This window comes from Anopheles nili, chromosome 2 (genome assembly GCF_943737925.1).
Source record: "Anopheles nili chromosome 2, idAnoNiliSN_F5_01, whole genome shotgun sequence".
Lineage (NCBI taxonomy): Eukaryota > Metazoa > Arthropoda > Insecta > Diptera > Culicidae > Anopheles > Anopheles nili.
In genome coordinates, this window is record NC_071291.1 from 25,124,356 (window position 1) to 25,140,572 (window position 16,217).

The following is a 16,217-nucleotide window of genomic DNA, read 5'->3' on the forward strand; positions in this document are numbered from 1 at the left end:
AGAAAAAAAGGCCACCATTTCAATTATGTCGGCGATGTTTGAGATGGTTAAATGACACATCAAAGAGCTGCTCGGTTCGTTTGTGGGGCATGCAGAAGTTCCTTGAGGTTGTCCGGTCGACGGTTTCGGTTGCGAGCAGCCCGACCGTAGATCCGAGTGCAATTATAACGAAAACGAATTTTTTCGTGTCCTCTTAAACACTGCTTACCATCAATCGGGATGGGTTAAATGGTGAAACTCTTTCATCATTCCACCAACAAAGCGGGCGCCCTTTCATGTTGATTTCGCAGCATTTTTCACAGCCCTTAGTATGAAAACGTCACAATGCAAATCAGGATTTTGACGTCAGGCGCGAGTCAACAGTCGCTCTGAAGGTTAAGCCCCCTGTGCGCGATTAGTTCCAGAGGCTCGGTAATCGATTGGTGAGCAGAATGCGTTTCCCGGTGCACCGCAATTAGCGATGAATGGTTGCATCCATCATCGCAACCCTGTCGGAAGAAGGATGCGTATTGGAGGACGTGTAATTTAACTCCCATCAATATTAACGTACCAACCCTGTCCCAGATGCGCTCGGTCAAAAGCTGACCATGCGACCAAACGTCCATTCATATGGCGCACGGAAGCATCACCGGTGTTTATTAACGATCTGCTCACAGCATGCGTTGGTAGCGTTTTCAGACCCTAGGATGTGTCAAAGCAGTAAACACGTCATGTTAGCAGGATTCGTAACAGGATTCAAGGGTTGCTGAGTTCAGGCAAACGAATATTGTGAGGCAAACGAGAGTTAAAACTTATCATCTCTCTCATCGCTTATACGTAACAAAAAAAAAGTCAGCTTTATCCCATCACCGACTCGCGGATGTATCTCGAAACAGTATAATTCACCTTTCATTCACCACCACCACAACAGTGTGGGGAGTTTCCGGACCGCCGAATGAGCGTGCGCTCCCACAAAACCACATCCTTGACGCTGCAGGATCCATCCCGTTGGCAGCGAAAGCTCGAGCTAGCTACCGGCGTGGCTTGACGGTTGTGAAAAATGAGCGCACAATAAGTCCTGAAACAAGATTAACGACATCATAAACCAGCGCCTCCTCGCAAAAGCACCTCCGAAAAATAATTCCCAAACCGCCATCCCGTGCGTGGGTGCGAGCTTTTTTTTCTCCTTTCAAGGGATCTTTCGCCTCCAGCGCAAGGACTTTAACAAATTTCAACCACCATCCGTGGCGTGGGAGCAAAACTTAATTTGCACTGATAACGGAAAAGTTGTGCTTTGGACAGCTCGCTTCCGGTGGTGCCTAGGTTGCGGTGGTGAAATCGCCGCCAGGCTCGAAAACTAACTCCTAATTGATTTCACCGGAGATTACATTAATTAAGTGCTTACGTAGAAAAGCATGTCACCCATTTGCGAGCTAATTGGGACCCCCTGGGAAGGTTTCTACATCGTAGCAGGGCTTCTACACCAGCCGCTTGAAACCGACAACCGTACCGAAAGAACAAATCATCCTTCCGTGGCACCTAACGGCTCGTGGAGAGTCATCAGTTCTAGCTCGCGAGCACGCGGACTTCGCGCGCGATGCAAATTCCCACCGCCGTGCTGGTGAGCCTGAACAAACAATTTATCATTCCTAATCGTACCTCAAGTCGTGGCGTGGCTCGAACACCTCCTGGCAGCGCAGCAGGAAGTCCTAGTTCTCACCCACCGGTGCCCGGTGCCCGTTCCAAGCTCCACAGATTGGCTTGAAATTGCACAGCTTCACGCTCGCGAAAGGGAATTCCGCCATTCCATCGACCTCCGCCATCACGTCTCGACAACGCCATTGACGACCTGAATTGGCACCTATCGCGAACCACTCAAGAAAAGGCCATTGGGCCACTCGGGCGGTTGGACAAAGAGTACTCCGATCTCAAGATGTCCAGCCCATTGAGCCAGCGTGACGCAGCGAACCTGCTGGTGGTATGACTTGAATGACGCATTCGGTCTGCGAAATCGGTCCCCGAGCGGTCTCCGGGCATGGAGAATCGAGAAATCGGAAAGAAAAACACGCGCAAACTCCAAACGGGGAAGTGCGAATCGGTCAGGAACCGGGCACCGAACGGCACCTCTAGAACGAACGCGTGGGTGCGTTCGACTAGCCACCATCTATCATCGACCCGTGCGGGCGTTGTGTCAGCAGTACAGCTGTGTCCCGCGGTGCAACAGGGTGCCACACCCCGAGTGACCTCCTTTTTAGGGGTGGCTGCAAATGCAACCTCGTGTCCGGGTGGATTTTGCTGCAGCACCGTTGCACCGCGAGCGCGTTGTGAAATCGTTGCTCCAGCTCGAGGACGAAATCCGCCCAAGCCTACCGGTCAGCCGGTTGTGCCATATTGGACACGCGTGATGACGGCATATGGCCATAGCGACATTGTTGCATGGAAAGAGGGGAAATACGAGTCCGGTTCCGTCCATTTTGCTCGCATTTATCATCACCACAATGCCACCGGAACCATTATCCGGCAAACATGGCGCTGTCGACGCGTTTCGTGCGGGTTGAATTGATGAAACGCAAATAGTAGTCCCTTTTTCCGGGGTGCATCCTGTCTCCGGTCTCCGGGGGATGGGTTATTTTACGATATGAACTTGGGCAATAGGCAACAACACCACACCAGTGGGTGGGAAAACGGGATCACCACGCAACAGCCAACAAATCATTAATTTTCTGACCACCACCACCACCCGAAAAAGAGACACGCACAGTGTGGGGAATTTTCACTTGGTTCAATATTTATGTTTTTCCATCTTTTTTCCGGCTTGCCCGGTTTCACCACCACAGGACGATCTGCCCGGTCAGGCCCTGCTGGATGTGGTGTTCGCTCGGCTCAACCTGATAGAGACGGCGTACTTCGGCATCCGGTACATCGATCAGGACAATCAGACGGTAAGTGGCGTACAAAAGGCGTACGATGGCGCTCGGATACTGAGCCCGATGTTTGTCGTTCCCACAGCACTGGCTTGATCCTGGAGCGCGCCTATCTCGGCAGCTGAAGGCGGGTAAGCTGCCGTACGACCTGTACTTTGGCGTCAAATTCTACGCGTGTGACCCGTGCAAGCTGGTCGAGGAAATCACGAGGTTTGTGTCCCAGCCACAGCCAGAGCCCAGACTCAACTGGCATAAATCACCAACCACTAATCCCTCCGTCTAATGGTGTCCTTTTGCGCCGTAGGTACCAGCTGTACTTGCAGGTCAAGCAGGACATCCTCCAGGGCCGGCTGCCCGTATCCTTCGAGCTGGCGGCCGAACTGGGAGCGTACGTCGTGCAGGGTGAGTGTCCTTTTTCTTCTCCCTTCAAGCTAGCCGGTAGATCGATAATCCGCCATCGTGCAATTCGCGTTACAGCCGAGCTGGGAAACTACGACCCCCGGAAGCATCCGCCCGGGTACGTGTCGGAGTTCCGGCTGCTCAACAACCAAACGAAGGAGATCGAAAGCCGCATCCATGAGCTGCACATCCAGCTGGAAGGGATGGCCCCATCGCAGGCCGAGTTCAACTATCTGGACAAGGTCAAGTGGCATGACATGTACGGTGTCGATCTTCACCCGGTGCTGGTACGTGTGTGGGTGTGAGCGAGGGTTTCAAAAAGGACATCCGAAGGGCTGGTTGGTTTAAAAAACACCGTTCTCTCGTTCACAGGGTGAAGACAGCGTGGAGTACTTTCTCGGACTGACACCAGGTGGCATCGTGGTGCTGCGGAACAAAACCACCGTCGCGCACTACTACTGGCCGCGGATAGCGAAGGTTTACTACAAGGGCCGGTACTTTATGCTTCGCGTCTGTGATAAAAACGTAAGTAGCGACAGAAACCCCTTTTGGTAAGTGACCGTTTATTCGAGCGATGCCGGTTTCGAATCGATTTCCAGAACGAAGTGAGCACGTACGGTTTTGAGACACCAAAAAAGAGCGCCTGCAAGCATCTGTGGAAGTGCTGCGTTGAGCATCATTCGTTCTTCCGGTTGGTCCGGGTGGCACCGATGCAGGCCACTGGCACGCTGGGCAGCAAGTACAGGTAGAATAGCCCTTTGCAGGAGTCAGCTGAACAGTTGCTAAAACTCCCCTTTATGCGCTCCCCATTCTCAGCTCCCGGTCGGATCGTCACACCGGTAAGGATCTACACACACAGCAACGTGTTCCACCGGTCTTTACCAGGACACCTTCGAGGAGACAACCGAGACGTGTGCTGAACGATCCACCAGTAGAGGACAAAATGTTCGACGCCCCGAAGTACATCCAGCAGGAGATCAAGTCCGTGTCCATACCTCAACCGGCCCAGTCGTAAGTTCCATTCCAAAGCCAATCACTTCCAACATTCCCGTGTGTTTGTGTGATTATTGGGATTTTTTTTGGGATTATTCCTCCAGCTTTGAGAGTCCTTACCGTTCAACATGCAGCATCCCGGCAGCATTGAGCGGTGGAGCGCCCTCTAGCGGTACGACCCGCTCACAAGGTCCTGCAGCTCCAGACTCGCCTCGCAGCACCCGTAGCGCACCCTGGATGCGATCCCAACAACGTGGTCTGTTCGGCATCAACTCAAGCCCCAAATCCGTACGCTCGGTGTCAACGCGCATGAGCGCGCCAGCCAACAACAGCCGGATGCGGTCCAGCTCGGTCGAAAGCCACTCGTCAAGTGAATCCCGTTCAGGACGACGTCGCCGGCATCGAAGTCGCCGCGTGTCAGACAACGAGAGCGAGATGAGCCGTGGATCGGGACGGTCCGGTCGATCACACGGTTCACACCGGAAACACCGGCGCCACCGTTCGAAGAACCGGCGCAATCGATCCGACACGGAAAGTCGCGATAGAAGCTACTCCGGACATCGCCGATCCGCGGACTCGATCGAGCTTGTTGACTCCGGTGAGCAGTGGCTCGAGGTGCAGCGTAAGCAACACTCCGATGCCGTCCCGAAAGCGGCCGTCATCAAGAGCAGCCAGGTGATGAAGGGTTCCCATCCGGACGCTGGCATTGTGCAGCATCACCAGCGTAGCCGACGCCACCGTAAGCACCGTTCGCCCTCGGACAAGATCTGGTCGAGTGAGCTGACTAAACACCTGCAGTTCGGGTTGGTCGATACGACCGGCATGACGGAGGATCAGCTGCGCGAGATCCCGTACACGGTTGTCGAGACGAACCACGCCGCGAAGAAACCGACCACGCTGAAGGTGCACAAGACTAGTCATCAGTCGGCGGGCGCGCTTGGGCACCATCAACATCATCTGCCGCATCAGCACCAGCTCGGGCAGGCGCATCAACACCTTCACCATCAGGCGAGTAACAACCGCATCGATCGGATACGGGAGTACCCGAAGGATGGTGCCGGTGTCCTACCGGAACATGCGCTTAATGGTGGCTCGATCCGGTCGGCCAGTACGATCAGCTCTTCGCGGGACTATGATCGGAGTTCGGGACTTATCAGGTACGCAAGGGGTTCTCGTAGGTTTTGGGGTGTTTCTGAAAGTGATCTATCAGCGATATGTCTCACGATCGCGCTTTACGATCTTCCCGCAGGATGATGTCGAGCATGAGCATGGGTGACTTTATCTCACCGACCAGCTCGAGTCTTAGCCCGCTGGATGGTTCTGCGGGCTTGCGAGTGTCCCACGAGCACACCGATTCTGGGTTGGGCGCCGACCAGGACTACGCGTACTCCTCGGAAAGGTGAGTCTAGGTCCCGAAGGTGTTGACGCTCAGACTCTGGTCGATGTTGACGAGCGCTTTCGCCTTCATTTACAGGTCCAGCGATAGCGCGAAATACGGCACAAACAAGTCGTCCGGAGCGTCAGTGACATCCGGCCACACGAAGTCATCCTCATCGAACAACGTGAAGCCGCATCATCACACTGTGAGTAGTCGGAAACCTCCACTCTGTCCGGGGCGACCCGGACCCACGAACCCTATCACTCAGCAGCCACAGCCCCAGCAACAGCTGCAGCAGCAACCCCAGCAGCAGCAACAACCGCTGCCGCTGAGCAAATACTCCTCGGTACCTGGTGTACATAGCGCCAACGGCAGTAACAGTCGCTTGATTAATACTAATAACACGCACTACCAAAACAACCACTACACGTTTAGTCTAACCCGAACCCCTCACCAGCATCAGCATCGCCAGCAGCAGCATCAGCAGTCTCGGCACAACCTCACTAACAACCTTGGCGGTCGCGTTCAACCGCCCGGTGTCGGTAGCATAGGCAGTGGGTTGGGTTCTAGCACGTACCTGGACGCGGTCGCGACCCTATCGTCGTCAGCCGCGCCCTATCACTGCTACTTCGACGGTGCGGGTTTCCGGTCATCCGGAAATGGACTTCCCGCTGTCACGGGATCCGCTTCCCGAGGCACAAAGTCCGACATCGGTGTACCGATCCGCCCGAAGCGACACTATCATCATCAGCACCAGCAGCAGCAGCATCAGCATCAGCATCAACATCAGCAACAGGCACGCCAGCAGCTGACGAGCGTGCACAATTACGGTCGGCCGGGTGACCGGAAGCAGCGCCACGCAATGGTGGCCTCTCCATCGTTCAACAAGTCGATCGATTACCTGGAGAACTACAAGACTGGCGTCGAGCGGCTGCACCAGGGCAGCATCGCGCACAACAACAACGGACCGGAGGTGTTCGCCGGGCTGCTCGGGATTGGTGCCGGTCCCACGGCCGCTGGCAGCCAGAACGCTCTCAACAACAACACCCAGCAGTGGGTAGCCCAGGGTGAGGGCTCGCTGGCGTGTTTCGATACCAATCGCAATCAGGATGGGTCTTGTGTGGAGGATACTGGCGTCACGGTGGCCACGCCAACGTCCGGTCGCGGTCGTCCTGACGCGGGCAGCGTAAGTAGCTGATATATTCGCTTTTGCCCGCATGTGCTCGCTTGATTATAGAAAGAGAGAGAGAGAGAGAGAGTGGGGGTGGGAGTGAGAGTGAGTGAGGTCCATTCTCTTGTTCTCCCGCTCTATCTTTCTCCAAAGATTTGTGTTGATTTGCATGCGTATCCTGTCCCGCACGAATCCTTATTGCAGCCTTCTGACCCCTGGAAGGTATGCAACCAGCTGAGCATTTATGCTGCGCATCCTATTTCTGCTACAGTTTGAAGGTTATTCGTGCACTTTAATTCCCAGAGAGGAAGAGAGAGAGAGAGAGAACGATAGACACTTCCTATGCTCTATCTTTCCAGCAATTTGCGTTAATATGCATGCATTTCCTGCCCCAAGCTTCCTATCTGTTAGCCCCTGGAAGGTATACAACAAGTGAAACATTTATGCTTCTCATGTTGTGTTTGCTACGATTTGAGGGCTCGCGAATTCGCGTGTCGGCGCCATTTTAAGCCACACACAGCTTCATACCTTGCGCGAGCCCTTTCACGTAACTTGTGCTCCAGTTCGCCTGCACCTCGCGGTTTCAGGTGAAAAACGGTAAATGCTTTCTCGGTGGCTTTTCTATTGTTTGTGGCGTTTTCCCGCCCGTTTGCCGAATAGAGACAGTTCGTACCTTTTGCGAGCCTTCTGTCCATCCGCCCGTGCCGTGATCAACCCAAAACTAGGTAGATGCTCACGGAACCCGTCAAAGCATAACACATTTCCCCGTAACAGAAGAACTCGAGATGTTCTTTATTTTTTGCCAGCTCGTTCCTGCCCTTCCAACTCATTATTAAACCCGGCAAACCTCCGTGCATCTACCTTTATGCCTCTCGAAACGCGCGGGCAAGCTTCGTGAACCATTTGATGCATCTGATGCATGCTCCAGCGAACAATGAAAGCTTTCTTTCAATGCTTTCGTTTTTTTTTTTGTTTTCATTCCACTTTCATAGTTGCCGTCACTTTTTGTTTGAGCCGCGATCCGCCGACGACGGGGTAAACCCAGCCCGGGAGAAGAACAAAAAAAAAGAAAGCAAACTGCATAAAAGTGTATGGAATTCGGATGCAACTTGCGCCGGTATTATCACGGTCCGCTCAAGGGGAGCGTTGTTGTTCTGTTTTGCCTTCCATTTTCATGCACGCTTTTTTTTATCTTCTTCCGCTGGAACTTTTTCCCACCCACGCTAGCTGCACGGTGCAACTTTTCATAAGCATTCTTCGCTTTTCCGACCACGCGCTGCTACCTGCCGGCGGGATGACAGTGGCCGTCGTCTGAAATGGCAACCGCGTGACGTGGGTGGGGGTGGCGATTTTTTTTTCTCTCTCCTCCATTTTCCCACAACCATTACCCACGGTACGGTAACAGTTCGTTTGTTTTGTGGGAAAAGTAAACGATGTAAAAGTTTTTCCCGCACCCCGAGCGCTCGCCCACCTGGCCGTGTAAGCTTTCCAGCTTTCCCGCACAAAGCTTTTCGACTTTTCTCCTTTTCGCTAAAGTGCATCCAGGGTGGGTGCGGGAAATATTTTCCAGGACACTGCCTGTCGACTACCTTGCGCTAGCGTTCCACACGATGGATCGTCCTTGCGGTCTCGCTTTCACCCATCCTATCAAACCCACGAAACCAATATCTGACCGGTGAGGCTGGTTCCCGAGTGTTTTGTGGATTGTGTGTTTGTTTCCTCCACGGCAAAGTTGGCAAACTGTGTGCGTGTGCTTTTTTTTTGCATTTTCCTATACTTTTATAATTTTCAACGGTTTCAATCACGTGCATGTGCGGTTCTTGAGGTGAAAGTAAACCCTCCCAACGATTGGACACCGTAAAACAACGCTCAATTAAGTGCGCATAGAAATCAACAAACATCCTAACACACTCGTCCTTCCGCTCGTTTCTAAGGACGAAAAATCGCAAGCACAGCGATCAAACAATGAAAAAGGTGTATTGTTTCGCACTACATCATATTCCGCCCAGTGAATGCCAGATCCTAGACACGGTAGACCCTCCGCATGTCCTTCCCGTATATATATATATGTGTGTGTATGTGTGTTGCATGCTTTAATTGTTTTAGTACCGTACCTGTTTGTACCACCCATCCCTGTCGTGTTGTAAAACAACGTGCCCGTTTGCGCGCGTTTTTTGTTTGTGTTGTAAAACCGTTCACACACTGCTACGCCCTCGCACGATGTACCTAACACTTGCATGCATTCGTGTGTCGTCCTTTTCCCGGTTCCGGCTCGGCCGAACCGATACGACCGGCGGGTCTAATAAAGCATCCTGCGCTTGTTTCTTCCTTACACGACTTTCACCGATCGCCAGCAGCCAAGATCGTCCGCGGGCGTTCCCGGCGACAACGGCAACGCGCCATCGGAGCCCGGAAGTGGGCCGCTCGGCTCGCAGGACAGCCCGGCCAGGACGGGTGACTCGGTGGCGCTGGGCAAGCGGCCTGCGTACGGGTCCGGCTCGGTCTGGTTTGGGGCCGGTAAGAACAGCAACCATCGATCGTCCAGCTTAGAGCTGATACTAACACCTATCATACAGAGCCGACGGTAAGTAGCAGCCGAGGGTTTTGAGTGCATGACTTACTTCGATCAGCTTCACGAGTCCAACAGCGTTTGCAAAAGGGGAAAAAATTCGATGCAAAAACACAGAACGCTACCCAAATTAGGTGCCATAGCGAGTTGTGAGTTCGTATTCGTAGTGGAAGTAAATCTTGAACCTAAAAATATCTTGATTCTTTAGCCTCTCGCAGCAAACGGAGACCACTTTGCATTAGTTGCTCAACGCCTTAATCAAACATGCCGCTGCGCTGTTACTCGATTGTATGTTTGCTTGAAAAGAGATGAAAAAAAACACACCCAGCTGCGAACGGGAGAACCCACTTTGATGTTGCTCTTTCATGTTGCGGCACATGGATAAATGCTGCCCTCGATGTTGCTGCTCAAGAAAAGCGAATTGCGTATCGAATTGGGTGGGGAAATGAAATCGGTTCGATAATCTTGATGAAGAAAATGAAAAGAAATGAATGGAAAGCAATGGAAATGGGCACTCTAGGAAAGGAATCGAACAGAAAAATCTTTACTAGCTGGCCAAGAGCCGCATGCTTCAACCTTGCAAAAGAAGGCTGTATTCAATATTTATACGATGGCGTGCGGAAAAAAAGGCCCCCATATGAAACGGCACGTAGGTTAGCTAGTCGTTATGTGTTCGATAAACATTTTACCATGACGCGAAAGCGCCCGTAAAACTTGTCCTCCTGCAAGGCAGGTCCCACATTAAGCGTGTGTGACAAAGGCGCATCATTACGGAAAAGCTGTTAATGAATCCCTTTCCCAAAAGACCGTTACGATCGAGAAAATGATACCGCTCTGAACGCACACAGCTCCATCTAACGGGCCTCTGGGCAACGTGACGCCTCACACTCGAGCTTATCATAACAATTCACCTTCTTTGAAAACAGCTTTCTCGCCGTGGACTCGTGCGTCGGGTCCGGACTCCAGAACGTGTCCCCTTGGCAACAAATTCCACCCTCCTGCCCGGCCGCGCTAGCCCCATGACGGGTGAAAGTTGAAAGAAAATTCCACCGACGACTCGGTACGCAATCTCGGTGAAACTCTTTGAACTTTGCACCGCACGGCGTGAGGGCTGCTGCTGGCGAGGACGAACCGGCGCTTTGATTATCCCTTCCGTCTTGAGCGAAATGGCGCCGGTAAGATGGCAGTTATGATGACAACGACCAGGCGTTCTAGTGGCCCGGCAGCACCCGGGAAAACGGGCCGAAAAGGGTGCGAGTTTTCCGCTCCCGGTGACGGGCGAATTAAACCCACTCGCGCCGTGAGATGGCAGCACACATGGGCGGTCTTTTGCTAGGCAGAGTAATAATACGAGCGAATCTCTCGTACGAAATAGTTCGCTCAACCAAACAGGCCCTACCCGGGGAGGGTTTTTGCCACCTGTCGACGGTGGGATTGGGCATAGCTTTCAAAATTTCTCCCAAAAACATGCACCATCCGTCCATCGCGTCGAACCGTCCCGAACCACCAAACCGAGAGGATCGTTTTGCCCAAAAATTGCTCATCAAACATTCCAACCCGGCCGGCATTCCGCGCCGAGCTAAGGTCCATTGTCAGTTGCTCGGTCTATTGAAATTACAGCTCATTAAGCAAACCGTGCCCCGGCCGGTGAGCGATGAGACCAACAACAAGAGCAGCAGCGCTGGTTGCGCCAAAAAAAAAAGCCCCCGAATGATGAATATTGCCCCCGTCGGCCGTTTGGTCGTGGACTACGATTTTCCTTCTCAAATGCCCAACTGCTCAAAAAAGGGCCCCACCGATCCGCGTAGCTCGCTGTTGTATTTGAGCGTGCTTACAGCACCCACACCACGGGCCGGTGTCGGGTTTTCCTAATTCAACTTTCCCGAACCCGAAAGTTGATATTCCGAAAATTCCTCCTACAAAAACATGCCGGCGTTTCGCGGTATGGCTCGGCTCATGGCAAAAATAAAAAAAAACCACATCCTTGCCCGCGAGCACGCTTGCGAATGGGAGTGGGTGGGTTGTGTTTGCCTCCTTCCCCACGACCACCCCGTGCCCCATGGCAGACGAAAGGGTTCCGCAGACGATTGCGCCCTTGCAAGTGGCCACGATTCGGTCGCCGAGGGATGGGCACTTGGAAAAAATTAACAGTTCGTACTTGAAGCTTCGCGCCACAGTGCGCTGGCTGATTGGAGGATGGCCGTATCAACGAACGGACGAACGTACCCAAGCACGGCAGTAAGGACGAACCGCAAGCGATTCACACGCCGCTAGATTGGCGTCCGTAGCGAACGTGGGATCGCGATGGAAGGCGAAATAACAAAAAAAAATACACCCACCACGTTAAGACCACTCCGTCTCGAGACCGTAAGCAACCGTTCGTTCACAGGTGTGGTCGGTGAACTACATCGAGGTACGCTTCAGGATGCCACGATTAACGACAAGGGTTTTCAGGGCGGGTCAGCCCTACCATGACGTATGAATCAGGACGCCCTTAGCCAGCGCTCGAGATGAAAACCACTAAACTCAGACCAGTCCGGCATGACTCGATGTGTACGCCCAAATAATTACGAGTCCGTTTTAACGAAGCATCATGCGGCGTAGGATTTGCATTTCGCTCGCGAAAATCTGGACGATATGCTGAACACGTTTTTGAGAGAAATGCTATTCATGATTTTTAGTGTGAAATATAACCGTGAGTCGTTCGAACCGCCGTTCGTTGCTCAAAATTACACCGACAAACGCAAATCACACTCCAACCAAGACGTTTTTTTTATGTTTCATCTCCATTGAAAGCCTCATCTCCACGAAATGTTTTTCTGTCGAGACAAACAATAATTCATCCCATCAGCACAAAACACAATACATCCGGAGCGATACATCCGGCATCAACAAATGCGCATTTGCAAAGCGCTCTTTTCCAGCGAGAGTGCGTATTGTATTGCTGCGTAAAGGTGGCATGTAAAATCGATTGGAAAAGCACATCATCAAAGGGTGAGCCGAGTTTGCTGGCAACAACCACAGGTCAGATTTCAAAAACGCACCACCTCAAAGCGATGAACTGGCCGCAATGCCGATCGGTGGATTTTGCAACACGATCCTGCCTGCTTGCACGGCAACGACAACGCCGCATAGGCAGTGTTATGTTATCCACCCTCACCATAACCACCCTCCGGGGGAGCTTTTGTGCTTTAAATTCCACCCACCTGCGCCCGTGGGAACTCCCGCAACTCCAAACGGGCGTTTATTATCAACCCATCGACAAAGGATGCCTCGGCTCGGTTCGTGGAAAATGGCCCAGATAAACAATTATTTCGAAATCAATTTCCCACCCCCACTAGGGTGAGGACGAACCTCGTGCGTTGGTACGCGGCGCGAATAGCACGGCGAACTAATAGAGCAATCTATTTGCTTTAAAACTATGATTAATTATTCATCCACCCACCCACCGAACGACGCGACCGTGTGCGTGCACTCGGTTCGGTGCGCATCCTTTCCTGGTGGGTGGCACATCATCGTCCTTCGATGATGGGTACCGCATCGGCGCAAAAAAAAAACGGGACGCCTTTTTCACTTATTTATCGAACGCGCGTGTGGACGCCCTCCGGGTGAGTCGAGCCGGGCGTGAAGGTGGATCATTATTCACTTAGTATCGCCACACGCCACGCCACACGAGGGCGCCACATTCAGTGCAAATTAGTTGAACAAATTTAATTTAATCCCACCGGTACCACCCATTGCGCCAGCGTGCAAATCCGGCAGCGTGTGGGGGCCATGTAAAATAAAACGTTACAAAACCCACCCCTATCCTCCATGGCATGGTGGTCGTCTTCTTTTTTTATTTTACTTCTTCTTTGTATCTCCATTCAGCACGATGAATAAATGATAACACACCTAACAACGTAACCGTTAGCAGTAGTCTTTTCAGCGCGCTAAGCGAACATCCTCAGTTGTGTGTTCGCATCAAAGCAAACCGGTGCCGCGGAAAATCCATCATTACCGTTCTATGTGCGTGCGTGCAAGTGTGTGCACAGGCGAGGGCCCACTGCAGCGGCCGGATGTGGCCGTGTTTTCGTACCGCTTTGTGCCACCGATTATCCCTTTTAGCCGGGGTGCCGTTCTTGCTAGTGTGGAGGCATCATTCATCTGCGTTATTACGGTGGAAAATTGTTGTGGCACCCCGGAAACAAGTGCGGCACGTCGCGGTGGTAGGATTATACAATGTACCCGGCACACCTCGTTAGCGCATTTTCGAATGTAATTAAGTATCGAAACTCACGGCGACCGATTTAGCGGAACACATTTACACGTACTGGTTTCGGTGTACATACCATAGTTGCGTTGTGGGGTGCTTTTAGTTAGCAAACAAACTAAAAAAAGAACACATACACACAAACATTCCCCGCAGTTTTCACTACAAACACCCAGCTACAAAGCGGCCCATTTGAGTGGCTGCCCGATGTTGATATTTTCCATTTTTCGTTTGCAACGCCGCAACAATCTACTCATGTATTTAACACGCTGCCTGTTTATTTGAACGTTCCCTCTTCCAGGGCCCAGTAATCCTGGGTGAAATGAGCACGGAATTATGATTGCGGCTAAGGCGACCACAAAGGACGAGGGAAACTCGTGGCATCCCCATGACAGGACATCAGACTGGAGCCCCGGATGGTACCGTACATCGAAGCGGACGGGTTCGTTCCAGTTACTAATCTCATTCAACCGTGAAGCAACCGTAAGGGTTGATGTAACAGACGGTCACAGCTACGTCTTCATTACTGTCTGCCAGAAAAGGAAAAGAAGACTTCAATTTTGTGGGCTTTTTTTAGCAACTACGGATACCAGCCTGAAGCGCAAGGCTGACAGGGAGCAGGAAACTATTTAACCTCTTGTACTAGCAGCTCGACCAGGGGGGCTCGATTGGGCTGTTTTTATTCGATCCTTCCGCATAAATGTACGCATATAAAAATAGGACGTGACGAGTTGACGCGGTGGAGTAAGGTATGTTTTAACGAGGGCAGTACCACCAATGCAATCCCGAACCAAAAAGAGTTAAAGAAAAAGCTACATAAATCAAAACGCAAAACGAACTACGGATAAGGACTTAAGCTAGGGTGAACGCAAGAGTGAGACATTCTCGATGTGTATGTGTGTTAGGCGTAAGGAAATTTCTAAAGTCTATACATTAAGGACGCGTGGCGTGGCGCGGAGTCGATAACGTTTATTATTCACTGTTAGCGATTAAGTTTTTCGATGTACGTACTTTATTCTCGTAGCAGCGTAAGCATTCGTCATTTTACCCCGGCACACACACGCACATTTATGCAATCCACGCGCGCAATCTTATTGTTAGATGTTTCAGCTAAAACAAAAGGTATCGAATCGTGTGTCAAATGTGTTTCTATCTGTTCGTCACTTTAAGGAGTATTATGTATTATTGATATATTACCGTCACGTTTATTGCTACGGTGCGATGCCAGCTTTTACATCCGTACGCTGCTGGCTTATAACTGCTCTTCGTTCGATGGTGTAAAAACAAATCGCGATCGCGTTCTGCGTCGTGGAGAATGAAATTTCTTTCTAAATAACGCTCGTCCTTAAGCCGTACGCTTGCGATAATTAAGCAAAACACGCACATACACTCACACGCATACCATTTATTACAATTCTTTAACAAAGCGAACTACGAAGTGCTCTTGGCGTCGGTTTGAATGGAGAAATTGTTTTTTTTTTTTTTTTTGAATTCGTCAGGCGGCAGAAAACGGAAAAAACCCGCAACTTTTACATCGTACGCAAAATTTAAATGTACCGAACGACTAAACGACCCCAACACCCCATGAGATACAATAAAATCAAACCTGGATTGTAAACATAAACGCACGGTGTTCGCCAATGGGGTCCGTTTGGGAAACTAATATGTCGATGATGACCATATAATGCATGCATGAGGTGTTTTATTATCTCACCAGCTAACTGTTGTCCCCACGCAAGTAGACGTTTGTTCGCATTTTGCTGTGGTACTTTACAAAAGTGAAATGAAATTGTATCCACAGATCTCGCTCTGATGACGCCCACTTCACTCAAAGGTACGTCGCCATTTAACGCGCCGATAAAACCGCCTCGCTTCGTCGCGGAACACCATTTTATTGGCTCGTAAAATAATGAAAAAAACACGCCTCAAACTCCAGGGTTGAGCGCAAAAAAGAACCCTCCGATCGACTTCAATACACTCAATGACTCGCCACCGATAATGGTTCACGTTCGTCCTTGTACACCAGCCCAGCGTAGGTCCCGAGGTTGCTCTGCAAGGTGGAATGAATATTAATGCCCCGTTTGCCGTTGCAACCCCAAACGGCGAGCGAACATACTACCGTGTCATTACCGGAAACCGACACACCCGGGTTTCGGGTAAGGGGGTTGTTATTTATTTCCATACAAATCATCCGTAATGATTCCGGCCCGATCCGCGTGTCCCAAAAGCGTCCAATTCGCGCTCGTCAAGGAGACAGCGCGTACCAACGAACCGGATGTGGCGTTGCTATTGCTTCCGCGGATCGCTCGCTTCCCATGTAGAGTAAATATTTGATGCCAAAAGGGCGTCCCGAACTGTAAAGCAAGGATGTAAAAACAATCAACCTCCACCCACTGCTGGCGCGTTCTCGCCAAGGACACTCGTCGGCGTCGTTCTCGTCGTCAGTGAACCTGTGCTCGTGCAGTCTGGCTTTGATCTCCGGCAGTCGAAGGACGTCGCGTTCTCGACGAAACTCCCTCAAACAGCGCATTCATTTCGACTCTAGACGCAAA

At 51.5% G+C, this 16,217-nt stretch overlaps 1 protein-coding gene across 1 annotated transcript in view; it reads left to right on the forward strand.

Annotated features, from left to right (window-relative positions):
• LOC128722119 (uncharacterized) overlaps positions 1-9,432 on the forward strand; it is a 45,217-nt gene extending 35,785 nt beyond the window's left edge. Inside the window, exons 2-12 of the mRNA XM_053815953.1 lie at positions 2,817-2,921; positions 2,989-3,113; positions 3,208-3,305; positions 3,381-3,589; positions 3,675-3,827; positions 3,902-4,047; positions 4,119-4,313; positions 4,400-5,452; positions 5,545-5,694; positions 5,770-6,859; positions 9,202-9,432. Of these exons, the coding sequence (XP_053671928.1) occupies positions 2,817-2,921; positions 2,989-3,113; positions 3,208-3,305; positions 3,381-3,589; positions 3,675-3,827; positions 3,902-4,047; positions 4,119-4,313; positions 4,400-5,452; positions 5,545-5,694; positions 5,770-6,859; positions 9,202-9,432 (3,555 nt within the window). The remainder of the gene's footprint in view (positions 1-2,816; positions 2,922-2,988; positions 3,114-3,207; positions 3,306-3,380; positions 3,590-3,674; positions 3,828-3,901; positions 4,048-4,118; positions 4,314-4,399; positions 5,453-5,544; positions 5,695-5,769; positions 6,860-9,201) is intronic.
• Positions 9,433-16,217: the final 6,785 nt, after the last annotated feature.